This window comes from Homarus americanus, unplaced genomic scaffold (assembly GCF_018991925.1).
Source record: "Homarus americanus isolate GMGI-L3 unplaced genomic scaffold, GMGI_Hamer_2.0 scaffold51476, whole genome shotgun sequence".
In the NCBI taxonomy this organism is placed as follows: domain Eukaryota; kingdom Metazoa; phylum Arthropoda; class Malacostraca; order Decapoda; family Nephropidae; genus Homarus; species Homarus americanus.
In genome coordinates, this window is record NW_024736148.1 from 4,160,433 (window position 1) to 4,182,979 (window position 22,547).

Here is a 22,547-nt window from a genome sequence, read left to right on the forward strand (position 1 = left end):
AAAACACTACTCTGGGGAATAAAGTTATACATGATATTGAAATTATTAGAAACTCAGGCAACAATAAATTTGAAGTATTAAAATTGTTGTTGCACACACATGAAACAGGCCTTATGGGCTTTCAACAAAAATAATATCAGTACTGCTAAAATGGTATTCAAAAAATAAGAAATTAATAACTCTACAATTGAATAGGCCTTGGGCACTCAACAAAATTATATCACCCCAACAGATGCACACTTCCCTACTTAACCACTACTCTGGGGAACAAGGTTATACATGAATCGGAATTATGAAGAAAAATTAGATGCATTAAAAGAATCAAATCAAGTATACTCTGGTTCCACTTAATGACACAAACATTAAAAACAATGTTATCAAAATTATTTAAGAAATATTAAACTACACACGTCAAGATAATATCAGTAACTGAAAAATGGTATTAACTACACCCAAATATATTGTCACTATTATTGATATGTTACTTGGTCCACTAATACCCGTGAACCATGCTCAACCTAACACACACAGATTCTACACTCAGTGGTCGTTTAGAGCATAACCAGCAGGCACCAGTAGTTTAAGGCCCAAATCAGCCTTTCTCAACCTTGGGAAGTGTACCTCTAATTCCACTGACTCTTGGCCCCAGTGTGAAGCCCTGTATCACTCAGCTGGCCTCACTTTACCTCAGTACATCCACTGAAACGGAAGGAGCGAGCCAATCGACCAGTACGAGTTGAGAGAAGCTTTAGCTTTCCGTTAGGCAAGAGGGTTTCACTAAGCTGCTTGAAACATGTGGTATTGTGAGCCGAGGTAGAGGAGAGCTGATGACTAACGATCGTCCGTCTTCAGCTGGCGCCCAAATGCTAGATTCCCTCAAGAATACTTGATACCCGCTAAACAGTGACAGGCCTACACTGGTTGGTCCAATGGCGACAATACGCCACCCTCAATCATCAACGGCAGTCAATCTCTCGTAGAGTGGGTTCTGGCGGAAACCTCAAATGAACTCGCTGTTGCTCTAGTTTACTATCACTGCCCTATCTAAACCCTGTCTGAGATTGAATAGAGACTTACTTGTATACTGCAATAGCGCATTTGGTGACTGAACAAGCGTGACTATTTCTGTGGGCGGACGCAGGGATGTCCTGCAGGTCCATCTTCGCATTGACTGAGGACCAGCCAGCGTGGCGTCTCCAAAGCTAGCTTAGGCCTCACGTGACATATTTTTCCGTAACTAATATCCTTGGGACACGTGACATTATTCAGACTAATAAACGATCTATAATATTTTCAAATTCAATAATAGTCCCTTAATTTCATGAATCATCATTATTAATTGACAAATTACATTTAATATCACTTTAGCTAGTTTCCAGAACCTTTCGCTATGTGAGGGGAGCGCTTCTTCCCTCCGGCGACCTTAAGCTCAGTATCAGCCAATGTAGCAGTGTTTGAAATTACTCTGAAATTTCTGAATACAATCGACCCTAAAAAAGACAGCACTGTCCTCATGTGCTGAAAAAACATACATCTACCCCTAAAAAAATTTCTAAGAAACTGCATCTTACCTTTAACATGCTAAACTTAGCATTCCCGTTTCTGTTCTCCACTTCTCCACTAATATATATATATATATATATATATATATTTTTTTTTTTTTTTTATATATATATATATATATATATATATATATATATATATATATATATATATATATATATATATATATATATATATATATATATATATATATATATATATATATATATATATATATATATATATATATATATATATATACATATATACAGTGACCCTCCGTTACAACTCGATCCGTTCAGAGTCGTTGTTAACTAAAAATTCGTTAACGAAACCATTGTTTCAATGGGTTTTTGGTAGTGGTTCCAGCTCACGAAGCAAATTTTGGCTCCTTGAATTGTGAATTCAAAATTTTTCTTTAAATCCTTTACTACACTGCATTATATATTGTCAATATGTAAAAATATATTTCAAAATAGCCAGTAATTGCTTGGAAACACAGAAAAAAAAGCGTTTGAGTTAGAGAAATTCCAGGGCAAGGATGTTTACCTCCGGTAGAAACAGAGAAGACTAACTCCTGTTGCTGTGTTAGAGGCTGGATACTTCGAAACTTAAACTAGTCACTTTGCATTAGTGTATTTAATAAATTTGCCAAAGCAAAAAAATTGAATATTAAACTTTTTAAAATTATTGAATAAATATAAACTTGATAATTTTTACTAAAATAGTAAAAGAATTTAAGCCCTGAACGTTAAATACAATTATTATTGGACTGATATACTAAAATAGTTTGCCCGGTCAATTAGCGAAAACATCTTGGTCGGATTCGTAGAACTTAGATTTAACAGAATTTTTTAGTTAACGAATTGAAGATCTTATAGGAAAGGCAGTTAGATTCATCAATCGTTATGTAACGGCGGTGTTAGATTAAGCGAGGGTCACTGTATATATATATATATATATATATATATATATATATATATATATATATATATATACATATATATATATATATATATATATATATATACATATATATACAATGCCGCTAACGGTTTTCCGTAGCAACGTTTTATACTTCTGTGCCTCGCCAAGTATGAACTTTCATAACGGGGTTTTTTACATATAGTGAAGTGTCCATTGGAAGCTATTTTTGAATTGCCCTACCGCCACCCTGCATTTTGCCTGTTTTAGCTCATAAAATTCATACCAAATTGCCGGTCAGAATATAATTTGCATTTGTGATTATATATTTGGTGATCATTTTGAATATAAACATCATATATTTTGTAGAACACAATTTTAGATAAAAAGAAAGAATTTTTCTCAAATTAACTATATTTATATTTTGTGCAAAATATGACATTTATTAAAAATAAATTACTAGTCCTGAAGAGATCCTTGATATCAATTATATTATCTAACAGTTTGAGGTATTATTTATTAAATTAGTGGTTTTCCCACATCTCCTTGATTTGGTGGGGGAATTGGAGAGGCCGACCGACCATCTGTTACCCGTGAAGAATATATATTTTTTTTATTAACTTCAGAAGATATTTGTTTGGCTCATAAATTCATACAAATTACCTGGTCTGAATATAATTTACATTGCTGGAATTCTTATAATTTGATGATCATTTTGAATATAAACATCATATATTTTACTGGAGCATACAAATTTTAGGTAAAATTTTTCTCTCAAATGTATATTTATCTTTTGTGCAAAATATATGACATTTATATTAAAATATTCTAGTCTTAGGAATCCTTGATATCAATTATATTATCTAACTTTAATCCCAAGTGTTATTTAATTCTAAATGTTAAAAATAGAGGACAGTTTGGTGGGGGGGGTGGGGGAGGTTGGGACTGACCGCGCCTTTGAAGGGAGGAGGCAAGGTGGGGTACTTTGATTGACAGATAGTGTCCTGAGATTGTTTTTTTGTTAACTGAAGATATTTGTTTTGGCTCTTGTAAAATTCATAGTACCGGTCAGAATATGATTTACATTGTGAATTCTTATTTGCATTTGATCATTTGAATAAACCATCATATATTTTGCATTAAACATACAAATTATAGATAAATTTTTTTCTCTGGTAACATAGTATCTTTGTACCGTCTATGACATTTATATTCAAAATATTCCTAATCAAGGAATCCCTTAATGTCATTGTGTTATCTAACTTTGGATTTAGGGGTAGTATTTGTTAAAATTTGTTGGTTTCTTTTGAAATTTCTCTCAGAGAGGGAAGAGCCGGCAGGTGTATCGAGGGGATTGGGTCCATTATTTGAATGGACATTAACTTGGCATATTTCTCTATTTCTCTTCTTGAAAAGTATTAATTATTATTGCATGTACCATCATAAATTAAGATGTTATTTTTACTACAACATAGGTATGTGCCTTAAAAAGTGGAGTTTGGGGGTCAGACGGTTTCTGTGGAATTGATACATATTTGTTTCATATGAATTTTACTTAACACAGGACCTCAGTTTAAGAAATTGAATTATATATATATATATATATATATATATATATATATATATATATATATATATATATATATATATATATATATATATATATATATATATATATATATATATATATATATATATATATATATATATATATATATATATATATATATATATATATATATATATATATATATATATATATATATATATATATATATATATATATATATATATATATATATATATATATATATATATATATATATATATACAATGTTTTTCGATTACTTGTGTTAGAATAACGAACTGCCTTCCATAAGGATCTAAAAAATTTGGTTAACGAAGTTCTTACGAACCGACCTCAACATGTTTTTGCTTGCACTGACCGGGCAACCAGCTTTAGTATCAGTCCGCCAATACATTAATCGGTTCTAGGGCTTAAATTCCTTACTATTTTAGTAAATATCAAGAAGTTTATACTATTCAATAATTTTAAAAGTTTAATATTCAATTTTTTAGTCATTTTAACAATTATTGAACATAATTGAAGGTAAAGTGACTAGTTTAATGGGCGGCATCCAGCCTCTTAACACAGCAAACAGGAGTTAGTCTCTCTCTGTTTTCACTGGAGGTAACATCTTGCTTGAGACTCTTCAACTAAACACTTTTTTTCTGTGTTTCCAAGCAAATTATTGGTCATTTTGAAATATATTTTACATATTGACAATATATAATGCAGTGCAGTGTTGATTTAAAGAAAATAATCTTGAATTACACCAAGAGAGCTAAAATTTTATGGGTGAAATGGCGCCATGGGGTGACTTCTCTTCCACCCCAATGCCTTCTCTTCTTCCTTCTCCTCCACCCCCATTCTAAATCCCATGATCATCATCATCGTCCAGGAGCCTTCTACATACACACCTCAAAGTAAGTGAACTTTTCTACCATTTTTGTTGAATTTAGGAAATTTTCGGTGAGCTGGAACCAATTACCCAAAAACCCATTGAAACAATGGTTTCGGTTAACGAACTTTTCGGTTAACGAACTTTTCGGTTAACGAACGACCTTCTGGAACGGATTGAGTTCGTTAATGGAGGGGTCACTGTATATATATTTATATATATATATATTTATATATTTATATATTTATATATATATATATATATATTGAATCCACAGGTACTACAAGTGAAATCACAGAATGGAACAACAGAACATATGGGATTAATTCCAATAGAGACTGGCCCAATTCCCCCAAATCTCCCACTTCTTTTTCCATTAATAACACTATTCTAGTAAAAATAACATCTTACCTATATGATGGTACATGCACACAATTAATACTTAAGAGAAATAGAGAAATACAGTCACCAAGTTAATGTCCATTCAAATAATGGACTCAACTCCCTCCCCCTCTTCTCACACTACACTGCTGGCTCTTCCCTCTGAGAAATTTTGGGGGGAAAACCACTAGATTTTAAGGTATAGTAATAAATAATACCTCAAACTAAAGTTAGGATAATATAATTGACATTGCTGGATTCCTTGTAAGACCAGGAATATTTTGAATATAAACGTCATATATTATGCACAAAAGATAACATATTTACTCAGAGTAAACAAAATACTTACATTAGATCTAAAATTTGTATGTCTAATGCAAAATCTATGATGTTTATATTCAAAATGATCATCAAATTGTAAGAATTCCAGCAATGCAAATTATATTCTGGCCGGGTAATTTGTATGAATTTTATGAGCTAAAACAAATATCTTCAGTTAATAAAAAAAATATATATTCTTCACGACACTATCTGTCAATCAAAGTACCCCACCTTGCCTCCCCCCGTCTTCCAACCGCGCCAGATGGTCGGTCCGTCCCAACCCTCCCCCCCCACCCCCCACCAACCCTCCCTACAAGAGAGATGTTGGGTGAAAAACTAGATTTTAACATTTAGTACAGGTGGCCTATCAAAAATCCGGCAATCTCGGGACCTGAGGAGTGCCGGATTTTCGAAAATGCTGGAAAACTGATGGTTATATTTGCTGTATAAGTTTAACAGAAAATGACTACCTGTACAGTCCTTTAAACAAAGAAAATCAAACACTTAAGTTAGGATAATATAATTGACATTGCTGGATTCCTTGTAAGACCAGGAATATTTTGAATATAAATGTCATATATTTTGCACAAAAGATAACATATTTGCACTGAGTAAACAAAATACTTGCATTAGATCTAAAATTTGTATGTCTAATGCAAAATCTATGATGCTTATATTCAAAATGATCATCAAATTGTAAGAATTCCAGCAATGTAAATTATATTTTGGCCGGATAATTTGTATGAATTTTATGAGCTAAATAAAAAAATTATACTTCACCCGCGTATATGAGTAGATGCACCGCGTAAAGTGGGAATTCCGGTTCTGGCAGGGTACCGCGTAAATGTAGAAACGCGTAAAGTGAAACCGCGTAAAGCGAAGGTTCACTGTATATATATATACACAGCTAGACCCTGACTTACGACGGGGTTAGGGACCCAAATCCAGGTCGTAAGTCCGAATGGTCGTAAGTCGACAGATAAAAAAATAAAATAAATAAATAAATAAATAAAAAATCTACAATGAAATACAGTACAGTAAAAGTATTAAATAATGAGCAATGGATACAGTACAGTGAAAGTAATAAGTAATGAGGAATGGTTACAGTGTGACTGAGCACTTACCTTTAATGTAGTCAGCTGAATGCACATGGGGCCCCCATAATTTTCTAATTATACATGGAGACTACATTAACTGGAAACGTTTCGGTATAGAAAATCATTGTGTCATTGGGGAAATGGTCACAACTCTGCGGCGGTTGTAGAGTCTGGGTATATATATATATATATATATATATATATATATATATATATATATATATATATATATATAACATATATATATATATATATATATATATATATATATATATATATATATAACATATATATATATATATATATATATATATATATATACTGCTATATATATATATATATATATATATATATGCAAGTAATCACTGTAGGTACACGTGATCTAGGTATATGCTGATAACCACAAGGAAAGAAAGAAAACACGAAGTGGTTATCCAGCATGCATATATATATATATATATATATATATATATATATATATATACTATATATACTATATATATATATATATATATACTATATATAGTATATATATATATATATATATAAGTTGTACCCCACTTAACGCGGTCAATAGAACCCAGAGGGTCCTGTGTTAAGTGAAATCCGCGTTAAATGAACAACAACATATGGGATTAATTCCAATAGAAACCGGCCCGACCCGCAAACTCCACTTTTTGAAGACACATAACTATGTTGTAGTAAAAATAACATCTTAATTTTATGATGGTACATGCACACAATTAATACTTAAGAGAAATAGAGAAATACAGTCGCCAAGTTAATGTCCATTCAAATAATGGACTCGACTCCCTCCCCCTCTCACACTACACTGCCGGCTCTTCCCTCTCTGAGAAATTTTTTGGGGAAAACCACTAAATTTTAATAAATAATACCTCAAACTAAAGTTAGGATAATACAATTGACATTGCTGGATTCCTTGTGAGACCAGGAATATTTTGAATATAAATGTCATATATTTTGCACAAAAGATAGCATAGTTACCCAGAGAAAAAATTTTATCTAAAATTTGTATGTCTAATGCAAAATATATGATGTTTATATTCAAAATGATCACCAAATTATAAGAATTCCAGCAATGTAAATTATATTCTGACCGGGTAATTTGTATGAATTTTATGAGCTAAAACAAATATCTTCAGTTAATAAAAAAAAAATCATCTTCACGACACTATCTGTCAATCAAAGTACCCCACCTTGCCTCCCCCCTCTTCCAACCGCGCGGTCAGTCCCAACCCTCCCCCCCACCCCCACCAATCCTCCCTTCAAGAGATGTGGGGTGAAAAAAATAAATTTTAACATTTTGTATTAAATAATACCTCAGATTAAAGTTAGGATAATATAATTGACATTGCTGGATTCCTTGTAAGACCAGGAATATTTTGAATATAAATGTCATATATTTTGCACAAAAGATAACATATTTACTCAGAAAACATTTTATCTAAAATTTGTATGTCTAATGCAAAATATATGATGTTTATATTCAAAATGATCATCAAATTATAAGAATTCCAGCAATGTAAATTATATTCAGACCGGGTAATTTGTATGAATTTTATGAGCTAAAACAAATATCTTCAGTTAATAAAAAAAAAAAAAAAATATTCTTCACGGGGTAACAGATGGTCGGTCGGTCCCTCCCTCCCCCCCACCCCCACCAACCGTCCCAAGGAGATGTGTGGGAAAACCAGAATACTTACCTTTTTTGTAATAAATAATACCTCAAACTAAAGTTAGGATAATATAATTGACATTGCTGGATTCCTTGTAAGACCAGGAATATTTTGAATATAAATGTCATATATTTTGCACAAAAGATAACATAGTTACTCAGAGAAAAAATTTTATCTAAAATTTGTATGTCTAATGCAAAATATATGATGTTTATATTCAAAATGATCACCAAATTATAAGAATTCCAGCAATGTAAATTATATTCTGGCCGGGTAATTTGTATGAATTTTATGAGCTAAAACAGGCAGTCAGGCAGGGTGGTGGGTGGGGCAAATCTAAAAATAGCATCTCGAGCCGGACACTCACCGCGTATATGTGGAAAAAATCAGTGTTAAGTGAAAGTTCAGCTCTGGCGAGGCACCGCGTATATGATAAAACGCGTTAAGTGAAACCGCGTTAGGCGGGGTAATACTGTGTGTGTGTGTGTGTGTATATATATATATATATATATATATATATATATATATTATTATATATAATATATATATATATATATATATATATATATATATATATATATATATATATATATATATATATATATATATATATATATATATATATATATATATATATATATATATATATATATAATCACAGTTTGGAATGCCACTTCCAACAGGAAATGACTGTACATTATAGTACTGTTGTTTTTGAGTAAGTGATTTTGATTTAAATTGTTTTTACAGGTCCAGTTGTGGGGTGGTGCATTAGTTTACTACCACAAAAGAGCCTCACTTCCCGAGGTCAGGAACGTGCGGACTTCAAAACTTCACCTTGTAAATTGCAGCCTCTTGTTGGGCCGGGGGGGAAGCTAGTTCTTGTTGGCCCACCGTGCACAGTCCCAGCCTGATGTGTTCCAGGTTAGGGTGTACACCTTGGTAATGTCATATATATATATTTTTTTTGTCCGTCACTGCCATGCTTGGGAGTTTGGTGATGGTGTCTGGCACTGTAAACTCTGAGATGATGCAGTGGTGAACTGTATATAAACTTTCTTGCTTATTATGGCTCAAGTTGACCTAGATATCATTATAATGAACAGGTTTGTCTGTAAGTGCTGCAGGCAGGGATATTTCACTGAAGTTTCTGTTACTAGTTTCTTTTGAAGAAAGAATTTCTCAGTTCAGTGCCTGTTACATGGGGTGATAGGAAGATTTAAGGGGCCTAGTGCAATAATTAAAAGAAGTGTAATAGGAGTTTCTATAAATATAGTGAAATCATTTGGCAACAAGGTACTGTATTGAACAACGCATTATCCAAACCACTTGTGTTCATTAGAGTACAAGCCTGTTGATTTATATAGTAATACACCCTCTGTATTTTGTTGCTATGCATGAATAAGCTGTAGAGTAGCTTATAAATTACTGTAGTGAAGTAGCTCCTTCTTAGGATTTTAAATTTAATTTGGTAAAACCAATTATGTTAATACTGTACATTAGAAAATTTTAATTGGGTTTATAATATTGTAATGGAAGATACCGTATGTGTGAGGAAGGTAAATCATGCAGAGTTGAGTGGGTCAGAGCTGATGATTGGTTACAAGTCAGTTGGACCCCAGTTGTCATTTGACCCAATTAACAATACCAACTCGTTAGGATTGGGACCCATTGAAATTGTTGTTCATCAGGATTGGGGCCTGATGGTACCCGGACCCAGTTGATTGGTCACCTGAGGATATGTGTAGGTGAAATAAGTTGTGTTGTAATGAAGAGACTATACAAATATCTGTTTGAGGAATTTTGTCTGAATGTGAAATAGATGATGGGGACACAGTACATAGGAAAGAGATGAGAAATATTAGAGCAATGTGAAAGCCCAGGTTCACTTTGTTTTTCCTCTTGGTTGTTGTGGCTCACATACATGATACAGTAACACCCCAGAAATTTAAAGTTCCTTGGAACAAATTGTATTCTGTTGTGTGGATTTACCAGATAATTGGCAGTATGTCCTGGCTGATAGTGGTAATGTTGAGTTAACATTCATGACCTTCCAAAAGCTCTTCCTAAGGAACAGAAAATGAAATGAAAGTACAGCATGCCCTGACAATTTGTGACTTTTTTAATTTGGATGACATTCTGAATGTTCCCAAGAATGTCTAAGGATAGTTTTAAAGTTGATTTGAGGGTAGACTCGCACATTTTTAATACATTTGTTTTTTATTATTTGTAAGAGGATTTTTCCATTATGTGTTTTATTGTGTCTGCCACACACACACACACATATATATATATATATATATATATATATATTATATTTTTTATATTTTTATATATATATATTATTTTTTTTTATATAAAAAATATTGTCTAAGAAACAAAGTATACATTTCTTTTGTAAATATAACCCCCTCCCAGTCAGCAAATGTTATTAGTGGTTGGCTATTCGCAGCCATTTTGAGAACCTAACTCCCTTGAATTATAAGGGCATGCTGTATAGTTTAAAATATAAAAGTACTGTTCCAAGTAAGATACAACAAAAACAGATGTTGTACAGGAATACCTTGGTTATCATTAGGGATGCGTTCCTGAAAGTCATTGCAATTAATGAACTGCGAATATCAGGACAATTTTCCCCATAAAAATTTATGTAAATGGGGAGATGTGCTTCCAGTCGGCAACTTTCACCACATATATTCTTAGGTGTCAGGCACGGGTTGGGATGTGTTGCGTCTCTGTAACAAAGCGTGTTCGGCATTTGGGCCTTCGTTATTGGCTGGACATTGATTACAGAGAATCATCCAAGATAAATCTTAGTGATGTGAAAGTGTAAATCAATGTAGGATTTTTAATGTAGGCGTGATTGTATTTTTTGGCTTTATCCTGGGATTTAGAAGTACAGTATTGAGTCAAAGGGCCTACAACCACAAGTAACATATGTAATGACTTTTCTTTTATGTTTCACGGTTGTGGTCGCAGCCTTGATAAAAGGCCAACAGAGTGTAGTCCTGTTTCTTTAGTTAAATCAGTTCATAAGCGCCATCTTCTTGACTGCAGAAAGTTTATGCGTAACCTAAGTGAATACAAATTGTAAACAAGCTGAAGCACCACTGCCAGCTGAAACTAAGTCGTGTTATAGGTGCAGAGACTTTAAATTATGTTTGTTTGTGTCTTTCTCATGGACTAGGTGTGCCTACAATACACCATTCACGGGGTTACAATTGTGCAGTGATGGCTCAAGAGATATAGTAGTCGATGAGAACAGGAAAAGAAAGTGCCTGTATGAGAAATGCCACTATTTAAAATAAAAATAATAAAATCAACAGGCAGCTGGTCATCCAAGGCATTCTTGGCTAAAGAAAGTTTGTTTTATTTTCTGTGTTTCACAAAGGACTGAGTGAGTGTATAAAATCTGTGTTCTGCCAAAAGCAGTGTATAAAGGTAGCATAATGCCGACAAAGCGCTGATGGGCCAAAAGAAAGTGGTAGAAGACGCTCTAAAAGAGCAGCAAGGGCAGGATTAAACCTGGCAGAGCAGCTAAGTACTGTTCTTTTTCTCTGTTTTTATGGGTATGAATCTATGCACAGTCACCCCCCCTGTAACAACCATAATTATGATATGTGATTGCAGGGGATGCCGGATATGGGTATACGGGGCTGACCCCTAGTGCAACATTTAGAGAATGCTTGCTGCCGTAAGCATAGGGCTATTACTGGTGTTGACCTGACTGTAGTCAGGTGAATGGGCGTGCAAGCCATGAGGCAGTTTCAGGACAAAATAGATGAAGCTGGACCCTGCTGTTGCCAAACTAGAACAAGTTGGAAAGAGATCACATAAGGTATTTCTGACTGAATGGGTGGTTGCTAGAGGTGTGAGGGTAATGGCAGGGCCTGGGTGTGAGTAATGGGGTCAGGGCAGTTCTGCAACGTGAGGCTGCAGTGTGTAGAAAGTAGTGGCAGACCTGCTGTGAGGAGAGGGAGGAACAATGGGAACGTTTGCCAGCGCTGGAACAGTACCAATAGTTTTTAGGTCCTGGTAGGATAACTGCGATAAGATGTGGTTTTAAGAATGTTTGTACAGAGGTTCTGAATGCATCGCCTCAGGATGTAGAGGAGGCTTGGGACAAAGCGGACAAGCCTGCCTCAGGATCACACAAGTGGTGAGAATGGGGATTGTGCAGGCAAAAACTTGTGAGGCTGAGGCATTTGGTCTTCATTCACCCAGATCTGCAGTAATGCAGGGAACTGAAGCACCTGCTGGTGAAGCGAAAGGAGGTCGGGGAGGGCGGGGCCCGGTGTGTGGATTATTATTCAGGAGAAATAGTGGAAGCAACTGTGCTGACACAGAGGCCAGGGACAGGCGCACCCTCCGCCGCTCTACCTCTCGCCGGGAGGTGGCACCAGCTCAGCCTATCAGCCGGGGCCAGGCGCCTTAAACAATGACATTTCTATACACCTCAAAATACAGTGTCCTTGTAGATGCTGCGGCTACCCATCAGATGGGGTTACTAAAACGGGGGTGCAAGAACAAATTCGTGAATGTCATATGCCTAATATTGACCGTTCCTTGATAAGAGGTTTAGTACTACTGGTACACCAATTGAATATTGTAGGGTTGTAGAACTGTGTTGTACGAACAGAATGGGCAGAGGTGCGGATTTCAGTATTGTGATAACTCATTTGAGCCTTCCTTCTTTCTCAAAGAAACTTGCAAGAGGTGTGGTTGTCTATACTAGGCGGAAGACCTTAGAGCCAGCCAGGCGGTACAGAAGAGATGTTTTGAAGAGTCCAAGTGGTATAAAAATTAAAGCTAAAGGAGACTTGCTTATTGTTGGGTTGTATCCTTAGATCCCCAAACGACCCTCTAAATCAAAAAACTTAAAACGTAATAATAGCAGCGATACTCCTTCATGCCTGTCATGGGACTGTATAAGCGACATACGACTTGAAAGCAGGTTTAAGTAGCTTGAATAACTCTTCCTCTTTTGTAGAAACTCAGAGATATTTTTCTGTTCAACATGTTAGAGACGACGTACAGATGGGGCAAACACACCCCAAACCATGACCTGTCGCAATAAGCAAGGAGGTGTGTGGTAGGCAAGCTGGAACATCTTGCCTCCGTTAACAGTCACCATATAGTGTTGTCATTCAGATTTAACTGTTACTGGTTCGGTGAACCGGTGATTTCGTCTTGAAATTGGCGGATGGGCTGTCCACTGACGGCTCATTAGCAGACACTCATGAATCTCCTTAACTAGTGACCCATTTGATGGGTAAATGTATACCAATTCAAACCGGTGCTCTAGGAATACTGAGATCTCATGAACCGTGGGTAGACAAAGTTAAGAAGAAAACCCAGAATTCAAGATGTGGGTTGGGTCAAATGATGAGCAGGACAGGAGGATGCAAGGCAGAAAGCAAGCAAAGATAGAATGTAGAAGGGTGTTCCAGGGATGGTTTGCAGTCCATGCAAAGAAAGTCAAAATTAAGCATAGTAGGGTATCAGACCTGAGGCAGATGGTGAATTCACGCACTGGCCAGGATAAAGCAGGGCATTGGGCAGCTAATATAGGTGTTCACAAGAGGATGTGATGAACCTTCCTGCGTTTGAGAGGACAGATGGTTAAGCACTGTTACATTGTGAAGAGGTATGAAAAAAACTGTCCAAGCAGGTCATAAAATTCGGCCTGACATGGGTGCATCCTAAATTGCCAGAGTTGTGCAATGGCTTTGAGCCTAGAAGATCTGTTTGTAAATGCTGGATGAACAAATGGTCCCAATCAGATGAAGAATGCTTGTAGGTCCTATCTTCAAGAAGGCGTCGTCCTCCTGAACAACTATAGACGGTGAGCCTGGCAGGCATAATATGTAAAAATGCTTGAAATTATTATCAGAGATAAAATGGAACATCTCTCACGAAACAACCTTGTAAGTTACCAACAGTTTTTGTGTGGTATCTGCGCCCTTACAATTGCTCAAGGTTTTGGATACCAGATGGGGTAGTAATATATAATATTTACCTAAATTTTTGTCGGCTTTGACAGTATACCTGACTGAAAATCAAACTGGAAGATGCAGAATTAAAATGTACTAGCGTGGATGAAACTTTCTATATGACCTAAGCAGTGTCAGTGATTATTGCTTTTCAAATCATCTTCTGTACACCTGCTCTGGCCCGAGGTACTACAGAATTTGATGTATTGGGCCTTTGTTGTTTATTTGTTTCATAAATGGCATGCTAGCGTTCTTACACTCCTCCGCAAAAAGTTTGCGATAGCCAGGAATTATTTGATCAGAACCCAGCGGACTGTGAAGCAGAAGGACCTCTGTTTGCTCCAGAATGGTGAAGAATGGCTGCTGGTTAATGTCACCAGTGTAGAGAATACTGTGCGTGCCAGTGAGAGGCGTCATCATATGTCATCCCCAACAGGATGGAAAGCTGCTATTTGGGGCCTTTGATTGAAAAGGACCTGCGTGTGTATGGTGACAATGGGCGTGGGGATTCTGAATATTATTCACGAAGAAGATAAATCAAACGGAAATAAATTAATGGGTCTTATGAAGTCGTTCAGATATCTAGACGGTCCGTCTATAACGATCTTCAAGGTAGTGTTCCCCATCTGTAGTACTATCACCGTTTGGTCCCGGATGTATGGGTTGTCAGTTAATTTGAAAATGGTCAGGAGGCACCAAAGACTGGTGCCCTGCCTTGGCACCTCAGCTACATGAGATTGGGTGCTGAACTTTGGTTTATATACTACTGATGGCAAGGGCCCAGCTAATTGGTGTATAAGCATCTCGAGGCACTCTCAGTGGGTATCATACTTGGAGCTGGTGGGCCTCTTTCTCACAAGGTCTAGCTCAAGATTGAAGAAGCTGCAAGTCAGAAACTGTGAAGGGCAAGCTTTCGGGTGAGTTGTGAACTCTTGGAACAGTCTGAAACAGCGGCACAGTGTGGGCTCTTTCAAGACAAGACTTAAACGGCCAACACTGGGCGGGTTTAGGTGCATTCAGGGCAGTGCCATGCCTTCTTGCAAGTGTATAACAGAGCGTCGCTCAAGTGATTAATGGGCCAGTCATTTGTGAAGGATGAATGTGAAAGGCGTCAGGGCGTGACCGATTTGGCTAACGAGCCGATCAGTGGTGAAGAGAATATAAATAAGTTATTAGATGAAGTCAAGTATCATCTTGTAATTCAGAATAGCATTTTGCATATGTGTATTTTTATAGGCAGGTATTTTCATGCATTTTTATGCCTTTTTATTTTTGTAAGTGTAGTCCATACATGACTTGGTTAGAAAATTGCATTGGTTAATTAGTTTTATCAATACATGTAATTTAATCATAGCTGTACACTTTTGTTTCCTGTCAGTTTTTTTGTTGTCAAGTTTCACTGCATTACTCTGCATGACAAGATAATGCAGTTAAGCCTTAAATAAGATGAACACAGTCCTTGGTGTGTAGTAGAATAAGCATACTGTACTCTTATGATTCAGAACTTTTAACTTTTAAATATTTCTAGTAGATAAATCAATTAGTCATATTATGCTTTTTAAAATAATAATGAAATATGTTAAATGTAATATGTTTTATAATGGTAAACTCTTCTTGTACATATTTTAAAGAGTATAAGCTCATGATGAAGGAAGCAATTTATTACAGGATTTTATGTTAATTTAGTTGGGAATTACTAAAGTTGACAGATAGATATTGAAAGCTAAAAAGGCTGAAATAAACTATCAAATTTCCCTTCCATTCCATTTATCATCATACCATCTTTTGCAGCTCTCGGACCCGGCAAAGGCAACAATATACAAGTTTCGGGCCCCATCTGTGTCTGCTGCAAAGTCCTGGATATCTAACCTACAGCAAGCTCTCTCAGAAAATATACAGAGACCACCTGAGACTCTTGAAAATCTTATGACATTTGAGTAATCAAAGAAATAATCTGTTCTAACTCAAGATTTTTATTTTTATTTGGGTCCATAAAAGCATCTTTCCCTTGATTTAAAAAAAAAAAAAGAATAACCTCATTGATAAGATAATTAGCTCGATGTAATTTAATTAATCGTGGGAGGATATACAATATGTTTAGTAAGGTGATGTACTGGAGTGAAAAGTAGTGCATAAGTAAAAGATGATACAGAACACATGTGAAGGATAATTAATTCTATTGTGCGAGAAAAGAAAAACAAAGAAATTGGTAATTGAATGAGGCTACTTCTATTATAGGAAAAAGATGATAAACACCACTCAAACACTTTTGTTCCCTGCACTAAACACTGTAGTGAGGAACTTGTGCTGTGTTATGCTGATGTTACCATGATCCAATCCATTCATTTAAGAGTGTGATAAAAATGTCTTGTGTTTTTAAGTGAGGAGCATGGAAGGAATAATTTTATTACGCCAGTATGTCTGCCACAGTTCTTGCCTTTCTCAGTGATCCAGAAATTGCGATTTTTAAGTCTCTGAGGATTATTCTTGAAGGTCATTCTACCCCAGCTAGCGTGACTCTTTGTGACTCATTCCAGTCTGTATAGCAGCTTTTATTTCCTGAATTTCTGAGCTTCGCTGTGATTATCTAGGTACCATGAGCTCCTAGTCAAAATAAGTCGACAATGGTAATGTATGTACACGAGTGGCCTGTCGTCATGTCCCCATTAGCCACAAATCGAGTACTTCCCGTACTGATATTAATATTTACCGAGTCAAGTGGTGTTTCAGAAGGTGGCCTCTTGTCCATGCTGTGAAGGGTGCTTAGTCAATACTAATATTATCAGATGAACATAAATCTAGTCTTTAATACAGTCTGTACTGCCAAAGGAAATGGGGTGATTTAGTTTCTTTTACTTTAGATAAAAATAAATGGGATTGAGTGATATATTTTAACATGAAACTTGAGAAATGCTTGGTTTGGAGAGTGTTTGGTTTGTCATTGTTTCACATTGGTAGATAATCCATTGGTAATTTCTTCCTTTGGAATTCATGCAAAATTGTATCTAATTCTTGGTTATCAGTGAGAATTTATTATTTTAAATTCCATATGTGGTATTTGTAAGTTTGCTGGGGACATCTCCCTCAGGAATTATCATAATCTTTAAACAGACAATAATTATGAATAACTGGTAAAGTATCTTTCATATAAAAAAGTGGTTGGTGATATTTTATTTTATTTTATATATTTATATATATATATATATATATATTTTTTTTTTATGGATAGTACCACTTAAAGCATGGGCTTACCCAAAGTGTGTGTTGCTATTTTTCCCCCCAAAGCCAGGTTTATTTGACACAAGGTGTGACGATATCATCAAAGTCCCTCCCCTTCCTAGTTTTCTGAACACAGTAGTGAGAGGGGATTATAGCCTAGATATTTGGAAATAGATCAGCATGTAGGAGTTTCAGTACATTCTGTTTACTCTCACTAAAATCCAAGCTTTTTAAAATAGAAAATATTGAAGGTAAGTAAAATAATTTTAAATTGTATTTAAATTCTCATGTAAGTTGGATACTGGTGCGAGTACATGTAACTTTGTAGGTATTGTGAATGAATGTAATGTTAGGTGGTTCGTTGCTGCCTCTGCTCACGTTTATATGGTCGTGTGATTGTGTCTGTCCTACACTGCATCTGCACACCAATACCAAAATTTTAAATCATTACAGTGGCTTTTATGTAAATAGGTACAGGTTGCTTCCAGGTTTTTATGTCCTTACTGGCATTGGGAGAAGCTAAAACAATACTGTAAATTCAAATTTACACCCAGTGAAGCATTCCTTATTCATTTCACATGAGCACACTATAGACTTGCAACTTCCAAATGTAAAATATATTTGCTTCAAAATATTTTCAATTAAAAAAAGTGCTGCATTTAATTTTCTATATAATGTGGGACATAGAATACATGACAGCAGTGTTCTTATGTGAATGGATCCTGTAAGGAATCTTTTACACTATTATGAACACTATAGATGTCTTTGTGGAATATTGAAAAATTTTCTGGATTTCATATTTAGACAACCAAAGCATTAATCTGATTAGCATTTTTTTTAGTTGCATGACATTAAAAAATTTAAATTGATTACTTTTCAATAAGTGAAGAAATGTACAATCCCTCCCCAAAAATATCATTAGATTTTCTGTTGCTGCAATTTGAAACGCAAGATGAAATGCTTTGATATGATCATAAGTTGTTATGCCTGCTCACCATATCAGCAACAGTTAGAGATGGGGTAAGGATTGTGGGGAGGGAATCGTCCTTGTATGGCACACTAGATGCTTCAATGTAACAAGAAATCCATTCAGCCATATTAATACAAGTATATGTATCGTTCGAAAACATTTATACTCACGCTCGGAGGTAGTGGATGTAGAATTACCAACAGTTCAGAAACAAGTCGAGTAACATTACTCGTAAAGCCTCAGATCACATCAATCACATGACTAACAATACTTTTTGGTGGGGACTGTACATAATGTTCTAATCTATTGAAGTGATTTGTCATTGATTTTTTTTTTCTAAAAAAATAACTTATTTCTGTTGTCACTAACCTAGATTAAGCCTTTCAAAAAAAACACTTTGAATGTATCATTAATGGCACATCCATCTACACATGCATACCTTATGTTTACAAACTCCATTACTACTTTTGATGTCATTTCCCTTGTTTTTTATTGTCATTAACTCAGTTTTATTTTGATTCATCTGATAACTTACATTTTTTTTACTACACTGGCACAAATCAGTTCTTAACAAAAATTCATCCCAGCTGCATCCACTTTCTTGACTAACATCTCCACACACATTGATGGATGTCCTTGGTGATGTCAGTATTTTTTATTAGTTTAATGCATAAAAGAAATGTTTTCCAATGTTATAGAAAAGATATCTCTCATAAGAATTGTGTATAAGTTGAAGATGATTATAATGTGTTCAAGAGTTTGACAAAGTAAATAGTTTGCCAGTTATAAATTACATTCAAGTTATTTACCACACATATCTTGCTAAAGTTGGAATGTGATATAAGCACATATGACCATTTGACTTTTGGTGGAGTGTCAGCCAAGTATTAAGCTGTATCCTGCAGTGGATTGTAATACTGTATTGTTCACAGTTCATTTCTTGAGTACCTTGTCTATCAATCCCAAAGCACATGTTCTTAAAACCAAAGATTAGGGTCAAAAAGTAATTTATTGAAACAGAAGTACACATGGTCGCATTGTTCTTGTATGTTTACACACTGTAATTGATTTTAGGCTGTGAAATATATGATGTATAAGTTTTGATGTGCATCCATCACTTGTACTTGTGCATGGCAGTCATGGAGGAACTGCATGCATTAGATATTCCTAAATAGTGTTTAAGCTGATTTCCCAGAAACCTCTGAATTTTAGAGGTCTGAAATTATCAGCAGTTATCAGATTCTTTTTAGCATTTTAAAGAAAAGTTCTTCATATATATATATATATGTTGTAAATAAAGCTTAAGATGCAAAGAAAATGCTAAAAAAATCTGAAGATTCCTGATAAGTCTCAAATACTCATTCCAAACTGTAATGGAAGCCTCTATTATAGAGGTACCAGAATTCAGTATTATTCAAGCTTATAATTAACACACACCTTTTGTATATACAGTATTTGCCTCGATTGTTTTCACAAGACAAGTGTCAATGTTTATATTGTAGTAAATGAAACACAAGCTCGGAGAGAGAACTTTATTTCTAATTTTTCATCACAGACTTTATCAAAGGAATGAACACTGTACACCTAACAATTGTAAAGAAGATTCATGCCCAAACTCATCCTCTCGTTGGTCTGTTTTCACTCGCCTATTTAACCAATTATGTGTTGCCACTGCAGTGTAGGAAGCATCTCCAGGTTTTTGAAAGAATCTACCATGAAGTTAGTCGTGACACCAGGGATGAAGACATGGTTAAGAAGAAAGAAAACCAAAGGAAGACAAAATGCTTTGCAGGATACCACGGTTAGCACGTGACTTGTATGAAGTCTTATAACAGTGAGATGAGCAGAGGGACTGGCTGCTGTGAGCACATCACTGACATCAGATGACATCTAATGGATTTTGTTAGCTGCTTGATGAAGTATGACATCTGCTAAGGTAGGAGGAGGCCAGCATACTTCATAAAGACATGAACAGGAAGAAAATAGAAACGGCATACATCACACTAAAACTAAATATTAAAAAAAACAAGAAGTATGGCCTGAGTCCTGAACTTTGGCAATAAGTACATAGTCAAATAGGTGAGAGAAAACAGACTAATGGCAGGATGAGCTTGAGTGCAGGATCTTCTTTATAAGCACATTGTGTACTCCTGTATTCATTCCTTTGATAAAGTCCTTCATGACAAAACATGAGGAATAAAGATGTTGAAGTCTGTACTTCCTTTGCTACCATATAATCATCTGTTCAAATGAATCATATTCAAGTGTCAATGTATAGAAATTGTCCAAGCTCAGAACACAACAATAAATGTGTTGGTATGGTATTGCTTCCAGTAAGTTGCTATACAAAAAATTTTAGCTTTAGCAATTCAGAGGAAATACTGTGGAAGAAGGTTACACGAGATTTGTCCCTTGTATTATATGCTGTGTGATTCTATGAGCAAATGTAAAAATCTTAAATCTTGGTTTCCAGATAACAGTCCAAGCTGAGATGTTAGTGAACTGTCAACACTTTCATAAATGAGTGCTCTTATGTTTGTAGCAATAAAACATTAATCTTTGTGCATATTAAAAATGTTATTTTCATGACCTTAAAAAGTGTCAATTAACCTCTTAATGGTCACTGACATTGTCCTTCCTCGGCATAAGGTAATTGGTCACTGACATAGTTTGTCACGTTAAGCTAGGGTTCCATAGGTTTTGGGGAGTGCCCCTGTGGGTCCAGATCTGTAGAATAACTCTTTTATATGACTTGGCAACTTGTGGCTATAAGTAGACGAGTGTGTAGACAGAAAAAGTGGAGAGTGTGTGTGTGGTGAAGGGAGGAGCGTAATGTTCCCCCCTTCTATTTTGCAGTGTTACTACATCTCCCAGTGAAAATTTTCAGGGTACTATCTGACACCCAACTTTGTGCCTCCAGTGTACTGTACAGACAGTAAAAAAAAAATATCGCACAGGGGGGTCTGCTGACATCTGTAATGATCCATACCAAGGAAGGTAGAGTGAGGAAGCTCAACTCCCTTGCGTGTATTTTTCAGTGCCGCCGTTTACTATGTCATCTAGCGCTGAACGACATAACTAAGGAAGTATTCAGAGAAAATGAAAGATGCCGTATAACGGGTTAACTATACCTTGACGTATTTATAATCTGGTATTTATATATTTATACTTGTATATTTATTTGCACTTCATTTATTCATTCGTGAAGAAAACCTTACCTCATAATCAAATGTAAAACGTCATTCATTCAAAAATGACTGAAATTACAGTCTCAAGAATTTTTTTCATGGTTAAACACATTTTTTACAATATCACTATTGTCAGATTGTAGAGGTTCTGTATAAAGGTAAACAAGAATGTTATAATGCACTTTATTATATAAAGTAACAATAACAAGAAATACAGAAAGGGGTGATTCACCATAACAAAATATATATATATATATATATATATATATATATATATATATATATATATATATATATATATATATATATATATATATATATATATATATATATATATATATATACAGTATAGTCTCGGTTTACACGGTCAATTAAACCCATGGAGGTCCGCGTAAAACGAGAAACGCGTAAACGAAATAACAGATCATATGGGATTAATTGAAATAGAGACTGGGCCAACCCCCCCCAGACTACCCTTTTTTCGACAATACTTACGTTGTAGTAAAAATTACATCTTAATTTTATGATGGTACGCGCACACAATTAATATTTAAGGGAAATATCAATAATATTAGGTTTTTAACACTTGCGTTAGTAGAAGAGATGGCTGGGCACACGGGGATGGGGGGCTGGTTCCGAGGCAGAGGGCAGATTATTGGCCCTCGCCTGTATCAATTGTATCACTATCCACCACAGAGGCTTGCAGGGCCTCTTTGTCAAACCCCTCAAAGTCCTTATCCTCACGATCACTGA

General features: G+C 35.2%; 1 protein-coding gene across 1 annotated transcript; it reads left to right on the plus strand.

The window, feature by feature from the left end:
- Positions 1 to 9,174: 9,174 nt before the first annotated feature.
- LOC121872068 (ras-specific guanine nucleotide-releasing factor RalGPS2-like) lies at positions 9,175 to 21,195 on the plus strand (the record flags this gene model as incomplete). Its single annotated transcript, XM_042374749.1, is given in 2 exon segments — positions 9,175 to 9,348; positions 16,209 to 21,195. A coding segment is annotated over 1 exon segment (129 nt), but the record flags the coding sequence as incomplete, so codon positions are not given.
- Positions 21,196 to 22,547: the final 1,352 nt, after the last annotated feature.